At 38.8% G+C, this 20,214-nt stretch overlaps 1 protein-coding gene across 1 annotated transcript in view; it reads right to left on the bottom strand.

Moving 5' to 3' along the window:
• The window catches only part of NRDE2 (NRDE-2, necessary for RNA interference, domain containing), a 28,327-nt gene extending 8,919 nt beyond the window's left edge, over positions 1-19,408 (bottom strand). Inside the window, exons 1-8 of the mRNA XM_058806750.1 lie at positions 19,287-19,408; positions 15,404-15,512; positions 13,121-13,333; positions 10,949-11,098; positions 8,235-8,697; positions 7,634-8,036; positions 3,977-4,110; positions 1,866-1,986 (exon numbers count right to left, since the gene is read on the bottom strand). Of these exons, the coding sequence (XP_058662733.1) occupies positions 1,866-1,986; positions 3,977-4,110; positions 7,634-8,036; positions 8,235-8,697; positions 10,949-11,098; positions 13,121-13,333; positions 15,404-15,512; positions 19,287-19,365 (1,672 nt within the window). The 5' untranslated portion in view covers positions 19,366-19,408. The remainder of the gene's footprint in view (positions 1-1,865; positions 1,987-3,976; positions 4,111-7,633; positions 8,037-8,234; positions 8,698-10,948; positions 11,099-13,120; positions 13,334-15,403; positions 15,513-19,286) is intronic.
• Between the last annotated feature and the right edge of the window lie 806 nt (positions 19,409-20,214).

Genomic DNA, 20,214 nt, shown 5'->3' on the forward strand with positions numbered 1-20,214 from the left:
GAGATTTTCCACATCACAGTTCTGGGTTTTGACACCAACTCTGTAAAAGGAAGGTAGGAAGCTTCCAAACTTTTAGAAGTTGTGAATCAGTGTCAGCACTCAAACTTTCCACAGAGGAGAAGAAAAAACACTGACAGGCTGTGGAGCACTTTTATCAACAGCAACTTGCAAGCTACAGCCAAGAGTCAGTCATCCTTTTGTGCAATTTACATTCTTCACTTCATACCTGAGCATAAAATTTCAAGTATGCTCTATCAATACTAGTTTGCATAAAACATTTTGAGAAAACCACTGAACATAAAAAATGGTATTTGAATATTAAACACTGCAAAACAAGTTTGGCCATGATGCTTTTAACAAGTGGTATTTTCAACATTTGAATTAATGTGCAGATGAAACAACCCACATAGTTACACACACACACACACGAGGATGTGCTTAACCATATCCCACTTTTATGATAATCTTTCTGGACTATTGGATACAATTACCATATTTGTCCTCTGACAGCAATATATTAATTCTGTGCAGAAACTGATGAGCACCTATAGGCAAAGGGAAAGCTTGTAGAGGTGTTTCTTTTTTATTGCTGAGGAAAAAAATTGCCTACAAAATTTCATGGTTGCCTGCATTATAAAAATCAAGCTATTTCTACACCATCTCCAAATTCTTGATCCTGACATCTGCCATCTGAAACACTTCCAATCCCAGTTCCTCTTAAACTTCAGGTAAAACAAACAGGTGGTTGCAAGATTTTTACTCTCTCTATATTTTTGTGATCAATAGTTTCCCCTTTAGTCAGCAACTCTATGAAAAAAGACAGTATTTCAACAATCTAATCAAAGTTTGAAGAAACCTGACAGTTTTTAATGAACACACTCAATTGAAAATTGCACCTGGACTTTAGGGGTTGACACATAGGGGGAAACCACTGGTAGGTACTGGAGCTGCCCAAGACTGACAGTGGTCCTCTTCTCTATACTGAGTCTTCTCAGTTTGTGAACAAAATGCCTAGAGCCATCAAAAATAAAACTGCTGAATTCAGGGGCCAAGGAAATTCCATCTTAATCCAGAGACAAGGGAGGGACTTAATTATCTTTCAGTTCCTTTGTTTACTAAAAGCAGACCCAAACTTGCTTCACCAGAGTTGCTACAGCAGGAGTAGCAAAAGCAAAGACAGTTCCTCTTTGGTCAGACACATTGCAGCCTCCTGCTTCCCTGCAAGCTGTATCTGCTTGAGAAATAGTCCTTGACATGAAAAAAAGTACTGTAGGCCACAAGACAAGGTGAGGCAAAGCAGCAGGGAGTGTTTTCTGCATCCCTGCTCATCCAGAAGCACTCCAGCCAAGTGAAGACAATTCTTTCATTTCTGCATCACAAAGAAAAAGGAAACGTTTTCCTCCTATTTTTGCTATACCTTTGCTTGAGAAACTAAAATGTGACTCTAGAAATAGAATCAAGAATCTAGGTATCCTTGAAGCAACTGTCATCTAACAATATAATCCCACTTCACTTTAATATTATGTTGGAAGGGTCTTAAGGGAAGCTTACTCTCACTTTTGATGGGTGTGACTCTCCACCAAGTACTCACACCTCTGGCTTTTCCAACATGAAGTGTAGGGTATGCCATCCTCTCCTCTAATTCTCACTGTAGGAAGGGCAACAATGTTCCATAAACAATATCATACCCAGAACATTCAGCACCTGCTATTCCCTGTGAAGTATGATATACATTATCTTGATATCAGTAAATATTTTTTAAAACTTGTATGCAAAACCATGACAAGAATCAGATTATATAATTCTAATCAAAATGTTTAGAAGAACACATGGACATACAACTACACATATTGAGACACACATACCAGGCTTAAGAACAACCCAGCCACCCTTTTCCTGTTGGTGCATCCATGCTTTCCAGCCTCTTGCTCCTTTTTCTCCAATTCGTGGTTCTCCACTATCCCAAAAGGGCTCAAAGAATTCCACCTATTGTTTTTGACAGGACCGACGAAAACAAAACATAGGAAAAATCATTTTTGCTGTTGTACAGACATTATCTCTGTCAACTTAGGTTTCCCAGACCCTACAAGCATGTACTGGGTACAATTTCTGTATCTGAAGACTTTGTTAGATACTGCTTAAGATTCAGCAGGCACAACTGAGTACTTCAGTTACAGCTGTGGCACATAAGGACTGTCATCAGCTCTTCTCATGAAAATAAAGATTGTTTTAAAAGGCAACAGGCTTTAAAGAAAGCAAAACACTTTTGTGCCTACAGTCCTTTACAGATCTTTCAAGGATAAAGATCCAAAGTCCCTAAGGTGTGGCTTTCAGAACCCAAAGCTCCCCTCCTCCCTAAGTTATATGGGTCATGAAGAATTTGGCTAATGGAATGATAATTCAATCACACACCTATGGTCAAATAAAAATGTTACAGTTGCACATAAATATGACTAGACTAAAGACAAGAGGAAAAAGATCCATAAAGACTTTAATCCTTCAGGTTTAAGGATGGCCAAAAAGGTCAGGGCACTTTCCAGTGAACCAGAAGTTCAGGGTTCTAATCCTGGTGACTTTGTCACTGCCAGTATGCAATCAGTCATCTCTAGATTCATCAATTCCTCCTCTGCTTTTATATCCTAAGCTCTAATGACAATCCCTCACCTATTAAATGCTTCTGCTGTTTACCAGTCCTTGGCTTGGACATTGAGATGTGACTGTTAATACAAATATTAACAATAAAATTTACTCCAAGAAAACCAAGCATCGATACATGAGAAAATTCCAGGCTTACAGCAAACTGCAAAATATAATTCTGCTCCTTGTGGATTTATTCTTTGCTGCAAGTGAGAAAGTGAACTGTGAAAACAGTACAGAAACAAGTAATTCCAGACTGAGTCATAACACTTCTGTATGACAGCAGAATGAGTGATCAGCTGTAAATCTGGCATTTTCCTATTTTCAAGAACTGCATTTTCCAACCTAAACATGGTCCTTTTGAATCAAGGTTCCTTTTCATCCTGCTCTAAGATTTTTAAAATACTACAAATTAAATGCAGTTTTTCAAATGACTGGAACTTAACTACATGTATCTGTGCAATTACTCCATGACAGCTATGACTGAACTCTAAATTTTAGCTCTTTAAGAAGACATCACTATTTTTTAACCTGTAAGATTGCTCCATTTGTTGGTAACAGTATTAATCACCAGAGCAAGAACTGGAGTCTGAGTTTCTGGGAAGACAGTGAAGTAACTGCAGCAAATTTAATGTTTATCCTCCAGAGTAGCCCAGCTGCCTAAATGGTGGCCTCTCTACCACTCATTAAAAAGGAAACAGTTCCTAACAGTTCAGTGGGATGAGGCTACTGGCAACTAAATATTAACTTCCTTATTAGCGGGGTGCATGTGCAACATCCTCCTGAACAAATTAAGAGAAAAAGTGATTTAGTACTTCAACATTTACCATTATAAGCTGAACAGAATCTCATGGGTCAAATAAAAGGCACTTGAAAGCACAAAAGTGTTCCTAATGTAGCCATCAAATTAATGGAAATAGGTAACAGAATCTAAGAAACTTTGGCAAAAACTACCTGAACGGAAAGATTTTATGTCCTATCAGGTCTCTCCATCACCAGTAACAAAAAACCAGCATTTTGGGGAAAAAGAAGCAGGGCAAGTGCTAGCTAGACACAGACATTGGTCAGCTAGCTCCAATTTTTTCCATTTTTAATTATTAAAAAAGATGAAATGACTGGTTATCACACTTCAATTATATACAGTAAAAGTAGCCATTTGGCCTGTAGTTCCAGAGGACACACAAGCATGTTTTCAATGCAAGCATCACCTTGAAGAACCTCTAAGTAAGCTGTTATCCAAAATATTTCCCTATGGCCTTAAAAAGTCGTCAGCATTTTTCTGGTACAGCATTTTCTGTAATACATAAAGACACACACCCATTTAAATGGAAATTGCTACCTGTCCCCTTGTTGGCAGATCTTTTACACTGTCAGGTTTAAAGAAGGTGAAGTCAATCAGAGCCTGAAACAAAGACACTGCTTTCTCAGAATGACCAGCCTGTCTCAGGAAGTGGCATTGCTGAATAAATATAGCTGTCAAGAAAAGAAGATAAAATTTTAGTACTTCAGATTTTGTTGCAAAGTGTTTTATTACAGCCCACAAATATAAAAATACATACACGACATGCTGTAGAAAATAATTGTTTTGGAACAGTATCAAAATGCAAACTATGAAGGGTAACCAGCATAAATGCATGTCAAAATGGTCACAGTTTAATGAGCTTTTAGACTGCTCACTTTAAATGTGCCAAAGAGGTGGCTTTTTATTCATGCCATACAGGCACTGTCCTTACTGGTGGAAAGCTGGACACAATGCTCTGCCCCTCACTGCACCAACATCTGCCAGTGGGTCACAGCCCTCTTTGAGGATGCTGGGTGTTATCACAGGGCACACAGGAGGTGATAACAACAAAAATCCTTTTTGCCTCAGTTTTGCATGAGATATTTACATTGATAATATATTAGCAATATAGAATTTTCATTCCAATTGTGATTTCCTATTTCTGTATGCAAGACCTGAATCAAGTCAGTATTCTGGTCAATATATTACTGCTTAAAAGTAGGGAAAAGCCCTATCCCTCACTCTTCAACAAATTATTTGTCTAACCACTGCCATATTGCCACTGCACACCAAACTTCAGTCTCAGCTTGAAAAGGGAAGCAAAGTCCCAGTGCTCCTCTCCATATTTTGGACAAGAGTTGGAGAAGTAACAGGTATTATAAACACCTCCATTATGAGGCAGCTCAAGGACATTTCAGTGATACTCAATCACTCCAAATGACACTCCAGTCTTAACACAATAAAAGCTGTTTAAATTGCTTTAAATCATAACAGACTTGCAAAAAACCCCAAGCCCATAAAGACTCAATCACTGACAGCATGGAGAACAGTAAAACAGTTCTTTAAATGCTACTGTTCTTTCACTAAACACACTGTCTTTGGAGGGTTTGAAACAATCCAAATGTTAGGTGTCTAGATACACACATGTAACAACACAGGTTAGCAGCAACTGCTCTTCATCGTCATCATCATCATCTTATATTTAGCACATGGGAAATTAATTACTCCTTATATCTGAATTTAGATATGTATCAGACACATAACCTGAATTCAGCAGAATATATACATTGGGCATTAAATAAATTTTTTTCTGCAAAGTCAATGATTATTCCTGCTGACAAAGACTCTGAGATTTGTGAAGGTATTTAAACAACAAAAACAATTATTAAGTTTATAATACAGTCTTCCTACGTATTTTAACTAATTTAGGCATTGTGTCAAACTGATACTGTAAAGATTGTCCTCTCCTACTCTCCTAGCTTCAGAAATGAACTTTGATTGAAATACTCTGAATGTAGAAAATGCCTCATCAGGATTTGCTGCCAAACTGGTGCCAAAAATAAATTACAGTGTAAATTTTTCTGCATTAGGAAAAAAAAGTATTTGATGAAATGCAAAGATCAGCATTTCTTTGTGGCAAAAACTGAAAACAGCATGAATACATACTTAATTCAGTCCATGATGCTAAGACAGTTCTGCAGCTGAACTGACCTAGAAGATAAGGATGTTTCTCCCCAACCAGGAGGTATAATTTGAAAAACAGAACACTGTTTACACAGCAAAAATTAAGAATACTTTATATTAATCTGCTTTATATTAACAGTTTCTAGTAAATTTAAAGTATTATAAATTATTATCTCAAAATTTATGTAAAGGCTGATCTATTATTTTAAATTCAGCTTTACCTTTTCAAAATTTTTCAATACTTAAAAAAAACACCCACCTATTTCCAAGCAGACAGTACTCCATACTGAACTGAACACTAGATGGCACAGTCCCCCACTATTTAAAATCAGAGCTCTTACACTTTGTCCCTAGGAAAGGTCAAAGTTGAAGATATAAACCTAATGTACATCTACAGTGCTACTCACCTCATGATAAGTTTGTGAAATATTCTGTATATTTATCTTAATGAACGATTTGGTTACCTTCCTAATAAGTACAATTTCAATTAAAACTCAGCCCAAGAATTACACAGCTGAGTCACAAATGAAGAAATCTCAAAGAAGAATCCCAGTGAAATTTCTCTAATCCTATAATTTGAATTCTGAAGAGGAAAAATAAAATACCTGAGAGTGTTCATAAACAAATCACTGGAGGCTTAAGACAGAACAACAAGAAGTTACTTTTTGTTCTGTTCCATTCATGAATTTGAGTTCCTTTTTATTTTTAGCTATCTGTGGATATTGCCAGCAAAAAAGTATTTAGAAAAACATCAATCTAATACTGGTTAACCTGCTAAAGGAACTCTAATAAAAAATCCTCATAGCAGTTGACAATCTGCTTCATGAGTCATATACCTTCAAATATGTGCAGGAAAACAAAATGAAAGAAAACCCTTCTTGTTTCCAAAACCAGATTCTGAATAAAACCTTTGTCCTGAGAATCATTCATTTTGGTGAGTGTACAAAGTGACTGAAATATTGGAAATTAGAGACAGGAGAAGCAATTAGAAGCTATCAGGCTGTACAATATGCACTGGCCAGTAGAGCATTTTTCCTCTGCAGCACTTTTGCAGTGCTTGATCCAAGATGAGTCAGCCAAAGACTGTATGAGATCTGAACACCTGAAACCAATGTGGTAACCCAGCATCTCTATCTGTTAGTCCAGACTGGATATTGCATAACATCATTGCTCCAACAGGAGTTACAGGACTGGATAAAAACAAGAGGTTTCTTGGACTATGATGCACATTAAAAAATGGACTCGTCTATAATAGTCTCTTAGATTGAAAATTAATTTTAAAATAAAAAAATATCAAGTCAAAAATACACATGGTGACACTAATCTTTTCCCCTCCTCAAAGTATTCACAGAACAATAATCACAATGACATGCCAAGGTAGAGAAGTAAAGCTGAACTGGATAGTATAAATCATTTAGCTCCGAATAAATTTAAAGTCCATGCCAGAACTGAGCATGAACTCATTTCTTCCCTGAATCCACTCCAGCATCCCAACTATCTGAATTATTTTCCTTCCAGGGATAATTATATAATAAATTATAAAGTGGTAGATGTATGCATAGGAGAAATAGAAAAGGCATGATCACATGGTATTACAGCTTGGAATTCTCCATCTACAGACTGGGATTCTCAACAAAATTTCACATCAGACTTGTAATGTTCCTCCTCTTTTCTGGATTAAAGTATCAATTGTAAAACTTCCAAACAAGAGATACTTATTTTTTTCACAAGTCTCCCTTTTATAAAAGCACATCTGGCTGTTGGCTGTGATCCTCCAGTCTTGACATTGTGCTATAAACCACTCAGCACATTAGACTTTAATGGATGTTGTATCACAAACTGTCCTGGGGAAGAGAAGGATCTGCCATATCCATATTTGGTTGGAATATCTGCTTCAATTCTCAGCTAAGAAACCAGGATGCCAGGCATTTTGGAGAGAAGAAAAGCTTCATGCAATACAGGAAAATCTGTTCTTAATGCATTAGCAGCTATGAAGGCCAATCTGACCATAATATGCAGAAAGAGCCTTACCCAGCATAGCTGCTTCAGTGCCAGGCAGCAGAGGGTGGGACACCATGCTGCCATCCTGCACAGCTGCCAGTGTTGTCAAACATTTCCCATAGAGGCTGTTGATCTTTGAAACAGAGAAGGTAGTGAACTGACTTTGACAGAACAGAAGGTATTTCTTCCACATCTCTGGATTATTGGGATGTAAAAATATTAGCTTCTGCCATTCTTTGATCACAGCTGGTGGTTCCCAGAATTCTGTGCAAAGCTTCAGCCTGGCAAGCTTCAGATCAACATTACTTGGATTGCTTTCAATTGCCCTCTCTAAAATGGCCAGTTTCTTTTCCAAGATTAACTTGAGTGATTTTCTCCTTAATTCCTGCTCTCCTGTACTGGCATAAGGGCTAGGTCCTCTCATTAATTCATCCTAAAACAAAAAGAAACATCATTACAACCTTAGGAAGAACAATCACTAGAATCACAAGAATGCTGACATTTGTGAAGCTGAGTTAACAATTCATTCTCCACCAAGAAAAGATATACAGTTCTAAACAAATGAAATTACACTATAATGTTCATGTATTTACTACTTATAATAAGCAACAAGGTCCATTAGAACACATACCTGAAAGGCAATAAATTCCATCCAAGCATTAATATCTCTTGGGTTTTCTCTTACTTTCTTGTTATATTCTTCTACTTTTGTCATTAGAACAGAGTTCATGTTTAGCCCAGGCTCTTGAACTGCTTGCTGTGTATTTACAGACTCCCTGTCTGCACTCTTGCACCCTTTTCCTTGTAGCCACACTGTGGTTGATGGATCATAAATCCCAAGAGGATTTACTTCTGTTGTGTCAGAAGAATCATCAGTTTCCACTTGGGAAACTGGTATAAAAGCAGGTGGATCAGATGGAGAACTTTTATTACAGACAAGAATCCCATCTGTGTTCAGCATCTTCACATTGTTCTTTGTAAAGTAGCGCTCAGGCCGACTCTGTGCTTGCTTCCTTTTTGATGCAGAACTGTCCCAGGTTATCCACTGTTTCTTTGCATCTATGCCAAGACAGGAGTCTCCTTTTCTTTTATACCTTGAAAGGGAAAATACAATTAAACATCTTCTAAAGAGATACCTCCTTTTTGAAAGAAATACTTTCATTCAAATTAACCCAAATAATGTATGCATATACCTTCAAAAGTTTAGGAACCTGGTAAATTTCTGCTTATTTAAAACTTCAACTTATAAATTCCTTCACTGCCATCGCACTTTACTATCACACTAAGCTTCCTCTGAATTCAACAACATATATCATACTCAAGCAGAAGAAACCCTTTTTCCTTTTCAGCATTTTAAACCATGTAGACAAACCCAGAGGAAGAACAACAGACACTATTTAGGGTTACTTAGATTAGACTATTTTAAACTGAAAATGAGACACCAGTTGTTCATCCAGCAATTTCCTTCTGCATCCCTAAGCCTCTGTCCATTTTATATGCCAAAGTGGAGAGGGGTGTGAAGATAAAAAAATGGCCATGTTCATAAAGGCCACAATAATCCCATGGATTAAGACAGGAAAATACCATCTTCAAATATTACCAAGAATGTCATTTCAGTGGCAGATATAGGGACATGTAACACTAAAATAATACTTTTCATCTCAGAAAATAGCTGACAATCCAAAGGTGATAGAAAATTGAAACAAATTGTAACCAGGCAATTTTATTGCAAAGGCACAAAAAGCTACAAAAATATAACCCATAAATTCTCCCTCCTCCACAAATAATTATATACAGTATTATTGTATATACAGTAAACAATTTTCCTGAGAAAATCAAGAAGTGTACATACATAATGCATGAGTCAACTGTAGGCTCCTTTGGATGGGCTTCTGCATTAATGCAAGGAAATGTTCTGAAGGGTCATCACAGCACCAGTAACTCACTAAGGATATTGAATGCGCAATTTCTTCTATACTAACTTGAAATGTAGCATTGCATAGGACAGACACATTTTAGTACAATGTCTGGGTGAAATCTGTTGTCTAAGAAAATACCTGTAGCTTTATTTTTTACAATGGTATCAAACTACTCAAATAAGTAAACCTCTTGACAAATGTAGTATGAAATAATCAATACCTTCACTTTCCTCTCAGACACAGAAACAGAACCATAGAGACCAAAAAGAGACTTGACCAAAGACAATTTATAACACAACCTCGGATTTCTGACCTCAAAAACATACATCTGCCCCATGCTGCCACATCCAGATGGCCCTGTAGTTTGCTACACAGAGAGTGTTTTTAAGAACAATGAAAATCATGCACAATATACCCATTATTTCATGCCATCTTTTGCCTTTTAAAACATTTATTCAAGAATTTTAGAATGGTTTGGGTTGGAAGGGGCCTTACAGATGCCAGGCATCTCATTCCAACCCCATGGGCAGAGACACCTTCCAACAGATCAGGCTGCTCAAAGCTCCTTCCAACCTGGCCTCAAACACTTCCAGGGATGGAGCATCCAAGTCTCTGAGCAGCCTATTCCAATGCCTCACCACCCTCTCAGTAAAGAGTATAAAAAGTCCCTCTCCATCTTTCTTGTAGGCTCCCTTCAGGTACTGGATGGAGCCTTCTCTTTTCCAGGCTGAACAACCCAAATTCTCTCAGCCTTTACTCAAAGGAGAGGTGTTCCAGCTCTCTGTAATCAATCTGGTGCCCATTCTCCAGACTCCTTCCAAAAGACTTATGCCCTTCCTGTGCTGGGGACTCCAGAGCTGGATACAGCACTTCAGGTGGGGTGTCACCAGGGCAGAGTGGGGCAGAACCCCCTCCCTTGCCCTGCTGGCCACACTGCTTTGGATGCAGCCCAGGATACAATTGGCTTTCTGGGCTGCCAGTGCGTATTTCTGGCTCCTCATCCACTTGCTCCCATCACTGCTCTCACCCACCAGCACCCCCAAGTCCTTCTTGGCAGGGCTGTTCTGATCTGTTCATCCCCAGCCTGTGCTGATGCCCTGACCCAGGTGCAGCACCTTGCCATTGTTAAATCTCGAGGTCCTTGCCCAGGTCCCTCTGGATGTCATCCCAACTGCACTACTCAGCTTGGAGTTGTGAAACTTACTGAGTGTGCACTTGATCCTGCTGTCTGTGTCACTGATGAAGAACACATCAGGCAGCAGCACAGACCCCCTAGGGATATCACCTGCCACTGACACTGGCTCAACACCAAGTCAAATTTTGAAATAAGCTACTCAGTTATCTTTTCTCATCTTCTATGCAAAAAGTTGCAGACAGACTCAAGTGACTCTGTGGCAGTTTGGATACAGAGAACAATGTTCCATACCTTGCTATGTCCCCACGATACAAGGATTTGTAGGCCCAGTTTGCAGGGTCTGGTTTCTTGTCTATGCAGAAGGTGTCTGCTCTGGACTCCTGGATATCATCAAGCCAAATAGAGTGACTGCTGGTAACAACTGATGCTTTCTTACCTAGACTGCACACAAGGAGAAGGAGGATATTCTAAGCATTTGTGCACATATTCAGCATTTACATAACCCAAAACATTAAATTTCTGTAGTTCACAGTAATTTAACTTACTCACAGTCATTGTACGTGACCCACTCCTGCAAAGTCAGTCCACACTTTGAAAAAAACAATTAGAAATACACTAATAGTACCATCAAATCAAAACACTGCAAGTCCTTGCACTTCCAAAAACTGAATTTATGATTATGAAAGGTAATAACCAGTTTAATCAACCAATTTAATCAATAGCTTGGCACACTATAATCCAAAAGCCACATACTACTACTTTCAAAATTTACTCTTGTCTTGTTAAGATGCTACAATCAAGAAAAATAAGAACATGTGTAAGAGGATTTACTAGCTGTAATTATACCCATGCATTTGATAAAACAGTGTGTATCAAAGGGTTTATGGATTACAGTTATACAAGTTAACTTAAGTGGAAATTGCCACCTGCCTCTGAACTCTAGATAACTGTGAATTTCCAGTCTGAATTCATGGTACAATTATGTCAGTTTTAGAGTTCTGAAAAGTTTTCAAAAATGTCACAACATTTTTCATATTCAGAGCAATTTTGTGGTTCAGGTTTCAAAACCAGTCTTTTGAAAATTCAATATTCTCTCAGCATCAATAATTTCTGGAAAGTAGTAAAAAAAGACACCATGAAAGAACTTCAACACTTTTATTTGGGCAAAGCATTGGCTGTCTGGCCCAACCTGGCAAACAGCTTATGAACCAGGCACCCTTCCATGGATGAGTGATGGGACTGAGCAGAATGGGTTCAGCACCCAAATAGTTTTTACTGTCCTTCCTCACAGCCAAGGAAGCCTTAGCCACCACAAACCAATGAAAGTTCTCATAAAGGAGGAGTCAGGTCAGGCTAGAGGTATCAGACAACATCTGCAGCACCTCTGCCACTCCTCCACAGGGAAACAATGTTACCTTGGCATAGACACATCCCACCAATCTGTGCTTTCAGCTCCTGATTAATCCCCTTCCAGAGATGTAGTAAATTTGGGGAAATTCAAAGACTACCCAGACTGCATCAATTGTAGCAACAATTCCTTAATGTCACCAAACCCTCACTTTATCCAGGAGTAGCTGCAGTGTGGAATTAGAGCCAGAGCTGCTGATGCCAAAGAAAACACAGGAACCAGGGAATCAGAGAGAGGCAAAATGGCTGCTCAAACTAGCAAACATGGTGACAACCAGGAGAATGTGACTCACTGCCAGCTGGACAGTGAAATGTTAACCTTGAAATGTTAAAAACCCAGCAGCCTGAGGAAAGCACAGCTAGGGATGCCAAAACTGCATACTTGCTGCATTCACAGAACCTCATTTGCTGCTCAAAGATCATGATAGTCACTACATGCCTCTTTTCTTGCTCCATAAAAACATGACATCTCCACTAATTACACAGACCCTTAGAGCTCCTGGAATTAACAAAGAAGATTTAACAAAACACCCAATTTCAATCGCTCAAATACTCATATAGAAATATTACAAGTAGAAAGTATGAAGCAAAATATATGGATATAAAAGAAGTACAAAATCATAAATTTTGTCTTAAAATGAAAAAAACCCGAAATGTAAACTCTGAGGAGAAAGTTACATTACAAGGCAAACCCAGCCACATATAAATAATTAACAATGTTTAATGCAATCACTCTCCAAACCCTCACAAAAATCAGTGAAAGGAAACAAGATGCTTACAAAAACTAGATATAAGCCTCTACATGACTTCAAAAATTTATTTCATAACCACCTTACCATGCTTTGCTCTGTACAACAGCACTTCACTGAATATTTTAGTCAGTTTTTTTATATTATTAAACAAGTGGTTCTAAATCTGTTTCCCTTGCTTTGAATGCATGTTTAGTCAAACAAAGCTTTGAAAAAGATGATCAACCAATGGTAAGAATTTCAGTTGAAGAGACAAACACAAGAACACAATGGATTTACATCTTGCACAGTGTTAATATTTACATACTTTGCTGCTGCTTCCTTTTCACTACTTTTGCCACTTCCTCTGTCCTTGATGTGCTTAGTGTCCACCTCTGACTCGCTGCTACTGGAATCTCCTTTGGTTTTCTTCTTTTTCTTTTTACTGAGGTGATGCTTTTTCTTTTTCCTTTTCTTACTTGTCTGTTTCAGGCTCTCATCTGTATCACTCTCCTCCGACAACTCAGATCTGGAAGAAGTCCTGCTTGGAAAAAAGTATGTACATTTATATACACCTATACAGCTAAGCAGTAAAACTGTTACAGACTATCACTGTAAGAAAGTTCAGAACATTTTATTCTTTACCTTTATTCTCCCTCTATTTTTTTGAGATGGTAGCAGTAACGTACAGAGCAAAAGTGGGCTAAATCTGCATTAAATCACAACTACATTTTTCAGTTGCTGGAATTACTGACAGGAAGTCTTAATGTTTTAATTGTCAAGGCATTTTGATGTGTGATCTGTATAAATAGCCATCTGTTAACACTGTCAAATTAAAGAAGATGACTGAAATGATAACATTTCCTAACTTTGCTAAACAACTTAGGTCATGTTAAAAGACTGAGAAATCTTTCACTGTGACCTGCAAAAGAAAAAAGTCTGAATTTTTTTCCCTGTTTTTTTATGACTTATATAAGAAGTATCAAATTCCAGATTAAAAAATCAAAGATTCCAGATTAAAAAAATCAAATCTACCAACCAAGAAACAATTTTTGATGACTACTGAACTAATGTTACCATATAATACAGTATAAAGTAATAAATAACACTATGTAGAACAGACAACTGAGCTATTGAGAGATCACACAAAGGACACATGGTTTTGGCAAAACATATGTATATTATTGTACACACCACAAAAACTCCCACACTTAATAATCAAATGAATAATGGAAGTCTTCTCTAACCCTTAATTAAAACACAAGCTCTTTTAAAATGTCTTTTTTTCTGCAATCTTTCAATGAAAAAAAGGAGTGACAACTCTCATTATTCCTAATATGTCAATATAAGAAAATACTGTATTTCAGAAATAAGGCATCTCAAGCAACAGCCCTGACAGACTTTGTTTAGGGACACTAAAGAAAAAGACACCAAAGAAGAATCATTAGTAGATCTTTAAAACAAACATGCACATTTCTGCAAACCAAACAAAGCAAACCCTTTCAAAACCACCCTCTCAATTCCACCAGGTTGGTGGAATTAGTTTTTACTGAGATGAAACCAATTTGTTTTTATTAAATCAATACCCAAGAAATAGACAAAACAACCCCCAAACAACAAACACCCAAACATTTTTCTGCACACTATTTTTTGACAAAGTCCTTTTCAAAGATAAAATTAATATGGTGGGTTTATTATGTCATTCTATCTGATGGTAACTTGCAAAATCCTTAGCTTTATGACATTAGTCCTAAAAAGATATGAAGAAACACAGCAGAATATATGACTGATAAACAAAACAGTGATTGCATTTCAAACACACAATGCACGTAGATGCAAGACTAAGTATGGAATAAGATGTGATGAGGTGTGCTTGGTGTTATAAAGATATTCCCTATCATGACCTCCAACAATCATTGTAGACAAGGGAGCTTGTATCAAATTAACAGAGACCAAGGTTTTGAACTTGACAGCTACAACTTGACTGCATCACTATTGAGTGCTAGTGACAGTGTAGATAAGCCAAGTATGGCACCCAGTCCAGTGAATGCATTAAAACCAGTTCTTCAGCAAAAGGGGCCGCTCAAAGCTCATTTCTGCAAAAGGACATCATCACCCACTTCAGCTGACCAGCATGCTCTACAGCCACACTCAACTTGATACTTGTAGTATTTCATTAGTTCACATCAGCAACTGTTTTTCAAAAAGTAAAAAACTGTGAAATGGCTGATTTCTCTGGTTTCCCCAGAGAAAGCATAAAGATGATGCTTAATCTTTACATTATTTCAAGGGTCACTTTAGACATTCAAAAGCTAATGAAGAATGATGATTGCTCAGTTCCCTCTCCATTTCAAAATAACAATCATTTAAATGCAGCTCTGAGAAAAAGAAAATAGGAATTTAATTGCATGTATACAATTTCTCATTATTTTAAGTTAAAAGACATGGAAGCATTATTCATTCTTTTACATATGACTCAGTTCAGGCATTTTAAAATACTGAACAAGAGAATGAGAAGCAGCTTTTAGCTTCTGAATTTGGTCTCATATAACAAAAGATAAGCAGGACAAAAGAAAGAGGCTATTTCAAAAGACATTGAAGCACATTCTACCTTATTAATGGTGATTTTTCAGGAATGAGATTGGCAACTTCTGTAGAGCGTTGGTGCAGCAATAGTGCATCTTCTGCAGAGAAGCTTGGGTTACTAAGCCAGTCTAACTCTGCAGGTAAAAAAAGTGTGAGATCAATACAAATTAGCTTGCTGTTCTTTTTAAGGTGGGGTTAATCTAGTCAGCAGACAGTTAAATTCACAGTAAATGTCACTAAGTCATGTGCAATAACTGAGCCTATTGGAAAGCACTCAATGAAATTGCCATTTAGCTCATACAGAAAGCAGATTCCATGTTGAATACACAGCTCTATACATAAGAAAATAATCCATCCAACATTCATTTTTATGATTTAAAGGCTCTAACTTTATATATTTATAGACTGTATAAATTTGCTATATATGTATAAGATAATTTACTGTATCATAATATATTTACTACTATATATCAATTACACATTAATTTCTATATACAATATATAATAGAAACAATATATAATAGAAATAGTTACACATTTTAAAAATAAAATTTAAAAATTACAGAAAAGCATAATTAAATAAAAGGTATAGTTAATTAATGTGATAAAGCTTACACAAACTAACAAAAGTGTACTTTACTGACTGTGTGGAAAACATTCTTAACACAGTTTTATTGATAGGCACATCCATTATTGGTAAGAATATTCAAGTGTTTTCTACACGGCCAAAACATGGCACTGGATTGTCAGTTCTCTAACCACTGAAATACGATTAGACCTTTCAACAGTGTGAAAGAAAGCTATTTGATGCTAATTTGGATACACTAGTCAGCACTAAGTATTCTGCATCTAAATCACCAGATAAGATCAGACATGGACAGAATGTGGAAGGGGAAACTTTTTGTCACAATTTTACTGATATTAAAAGTTTAATAATGATTTTCACAGCATTTTCATATCTAGAATTCCTTTAAGCATGTGAGATTTCTTAGCTATTAAACAACAAAAATTATTTTGTGTAAATACAGAACTTAAAAGCAGTCCCTCCAGTGCTACACTGACAGAGATAACTGAGGAACAAATGTGGTCTCCCTGCCTCTCCTCCATGCTCTTTACCATCACTTTTGCCTCAGCGTTCTTCCTGTCACACTCTTGTCTTTGTGCTCTTGACTACACTGACCTCTACTCCTTCATCAGCAAGAACTCACTGTCTGTCAAGCCATATACTTTTCCTCCTTTTAAAGTATTTCTTTCAGAAACAGAATTTTGGTATGAAAAGCTTCTCCTCTCTCATGTCCCTGAGCTGTCATCCACCAAAGGATTTAAAGCAGAGTAGGCTGCAAAACAGTCTGTTAACCTAAGTTGAACACATCAAGAAATACATAAAACAAAGTAAAGCTACAGTTTGTGTTTCCCAGGGGCCCATCCCCATTATGAAAGGCCCCATGAGGAGTGATCACCTCCCTGGTTCTTGAGCCTCCACCTCTGTGCAAGGGAGAATGCACAATTCATGGCAGTGTCCAGACCAAAACACACTCCCCATGAGCAGCCCAACCAACATGCTGCAGAACACCACCATGCAGCAATTCCCAGCCTGTGCCTGCAGCTTGGTTCTACCTGAGCAGGTAAGATCAACCTGCATCTTTAATGCACTGAAGAATCACTCTGTGAGAACCAAGACTGTGGCACAGTCAATGCACCTCTGTGGCTACAGCAGGGAAGTTCAGAACTCTCCAAGTACAGTATCTTCTGAAGAATTTAACCAAACTGACCTAATACTCAGAAAGAAATGAGCAATTTTTGCCATTATACAACATTCAAGTTCAAGCTGCTTGCAAATCATCTCAAGTGTTCAGCTAGCTGGATGCAAGCATTTCAAACATCACAATGCATTCCAAACTTTAAAACACTATCTCTTCACTTGTTTGGGTTTTTTCTTGGGGAATGTCTAAGAAGTTTATCATTTTTGCAGAGCAGATATAAAAGACCTATTTTTCAATAATATGCATGTACTTGTTACATGTTAATGAGCAGCAGCAGCAGCAATCCAATGACATTCTCTTTATACCTTCTCAAGCAGAAAGAAAAATTAAGAATTTACAGTGCATGTTGACAGAGACAATTTTTAAGAGTTACATGAAGTCTTTTGTTGCCTCTCAGGATCCTGAAAACCTGCTTTCAGCAAAATTCACTGCATTGTCTGACCTACAGCATAGTTCAGATGCAAACAATGCTTACTAATGTCAGCAGGGTTACTTATCACCACTGCTCTCTTCATGGCTACACATAAATTCACAATTTATCTTCCACCAAACACTAACTAAGCTTGACAACATAATTATATCAAAGCATATGGAAAATGCAGCACTGAGAGGCTGCTGCAACTCAGCAATTGAGCAGCATTGGAAGCATAAGCACTGCTTCTGTTTCTGTTCCAGACAGCACTTCCACTTCAGAAATGGTTTAGGAAAGTTTTTAAAAGTATGAGACAGAGTGGTTGGCTGCATGAAACATGACCAATATATATACATTACTACTTCAGCATTTACAGTAAATCTATGAAACAGTCCTAAATGTCTGCTAAAAGCACCTTAGTTTTACATAACATTAAAATCAAAATACTCTGGGATCTCTGTATTATGATGCACTTTGGCTTCACATCAGGTCTGAGCAGAGAACCATCTATCAGAGAGACAGATGCCTGTCAAGTTCTCAAGTTCTCACAAGCTGAATGTGTGAAATTTGATATACATGGCCATAAATGGGGTTCTGAGTTAATATTTAATTTTTATAACTCACATTAAAATGTCGTTGTCAACAACAAAGTACAATATTTATTAAAACATAAACCAAACAAATTATGTTCCAGGTTTGTCAATAATTCTCACACAAAAAGCTTCCAGTATACCAAAATGTAAGTCATAAGCAGTGCTAACAACTGAAATCTGGATCCAAAAGTCATTCTTACACCTTTTTCTGTATAATCTGATCTTCCAGACAGTGGAAGGTGGCCTGAAGTAACATAGGCTACTGTAACAAACTTAAAGGCTAAATTCCTGAAGTTTTATAATATAACTAAAGTCTTATTACCAGAAAATTTTACAGTATCTCTGCCTGACAGAGCAGCTCCTCTATTCCTACAAACTGTAGTTTGGGATCTTATTATGTTCACTACTCCCTACACCAGATGTCATTACCAGAAAGTATCCTGAATGCAGCTACAACATCTCCATACAGGCAGCGAGTATCAACCACTGCTATGCCATCAGAGGTAATGCAGAACTGGATAGAACAAGAAGCTAATGCACTACACTGACTGGACCAAACACACAAGAAATGGAGCCTAGGGAAATAATTCCTTGGTTTCCCTTTGCTGTGGTGTCCAGGGAATGGGAAGATGTAAGGGTGGCAAGCAAAAGGAAGGGTTAGCTCAAATCCTATTCAGCAGAATAAATAAACTTAGTACCTACTTCACCGCTTGGCATTACACCAGAAAGTGTTATTTACTTTAATATTATTATTTATTTTATTAAAAGTATTACTCGCTAGACATCAACTACAACAGTCAATGTGATACAATGAATCATAATCCCACTTGGGACCTTCCAAAAAAGTCCTTTCCAACTATGATTCGGCTTAATGAGCAAGGAGTTAAAAAACCACTTTTCAAGATATCCATAGCTAGTGGCGAAAAAAAGAAAAAAAAAAGAAAAAGAAAAAGAAAATAACAAAACCAACGACAAAGCCAAAGCCCCCGTGCCGCGCTCCGCAGCCTCTGGGGGCGATGGGCCCGGACCCGGCGGCAGCCCCGCCCCCGCCGCCGCTGCACGACCGGAGCGGGGCTGGCGGCGTGTGCCGGGGGCCGCTGGGGAGCTGTTAAGGGAAAGATGGTTCTCCCAGGACTTTACCTCTCGAGGAGCCCTCGGAGCTGCCGGCGGGGGGCTCCCCTGGCTGGGCGGCCCCGGCGAAGGCCGGGAACAGCGCCATGTCCCGGCGCCGCCGCCCCGCAGCCGCGCTGCCGCCGGCAAGATGGCGCCGCGCCGCCGAGCGCGCTGGGAGCGGTAGTTCTTCCGCCCGGCCCCAAGATGGCGGCTGGGGAAGGAGGGCGCGGCGCTGGGGTCACTGCTGGCGGGCTGGCGGGCGGGCGGCTTCTGTGGGACCCCGCGTATCGTGCGCCCTCCACCGCCGCACTGCGGGACTGGAGCAGGGAAGTGCTGCGGGAAGAGGCGGGGGGCAGTTGCCAGAGCGGCAGTTTCCAGAGCCAGTCCGTCCTTCCCACCGCCCTCATCCCTCATGACGCTCCCCGGGACAGAAGGCCCGAGCGATGTCTCGGGAGCCGGGAGCGCTCGGCTGCGTAACAGGTGCTGCCAGGAGAGGCCGGGAGCGCTCGGCTGTGTTAAAGGTGCTGCCGGGAGAGGCCGGGAGCGCTCGGCTGTGTTAAAGGTGCTGCCGGGAGAGGCCAGGCGGCCTTTGCTGGTAACCAGTGCCTGCCCCGAGAGCCGGGCAGCCTGGCAGCCTGGCCCAGCACAACAAATTAACAAATAAATATCAAATAAGTAACAAATAAAGGAACAAATAAATAAGCCCCTGCAGCCGGGCCCTCTGATCCCGCAGCCACCCTGCGTGTCTGACAGCAGCCATGAGCCTGCCCTCCACAGAGGAACTGGAAAAATAAATTTTATGTTTTTCACTTTGTGCTTTCTTGGACAGGATGTTCCGCTTCTTAATTATGTATTGTCTGAAACAGTATTTCCTTCTTTTCCTCTAGCCAGTGCCTGATTCTTGTATTGTGAGGAAAAAATAAGCACCCTATTCACTTTTTCTGCAAAATTTTAT

Source organism: Ammospiza caudacuta, chromosome 6, assembly GCF_027887145.1.
Source record: "Ammospiza caudacuta isolate bAmmCau1 chromosome 6, bAmmCau1.pri, whole genome shotgun sequence".
Taxonomy (NCBI): Eukaryota; Metazoa; Chordata; class Aves; order Passeriformes; family Passerellidae; genus Ammospiza; species Ammospiza caudacuta.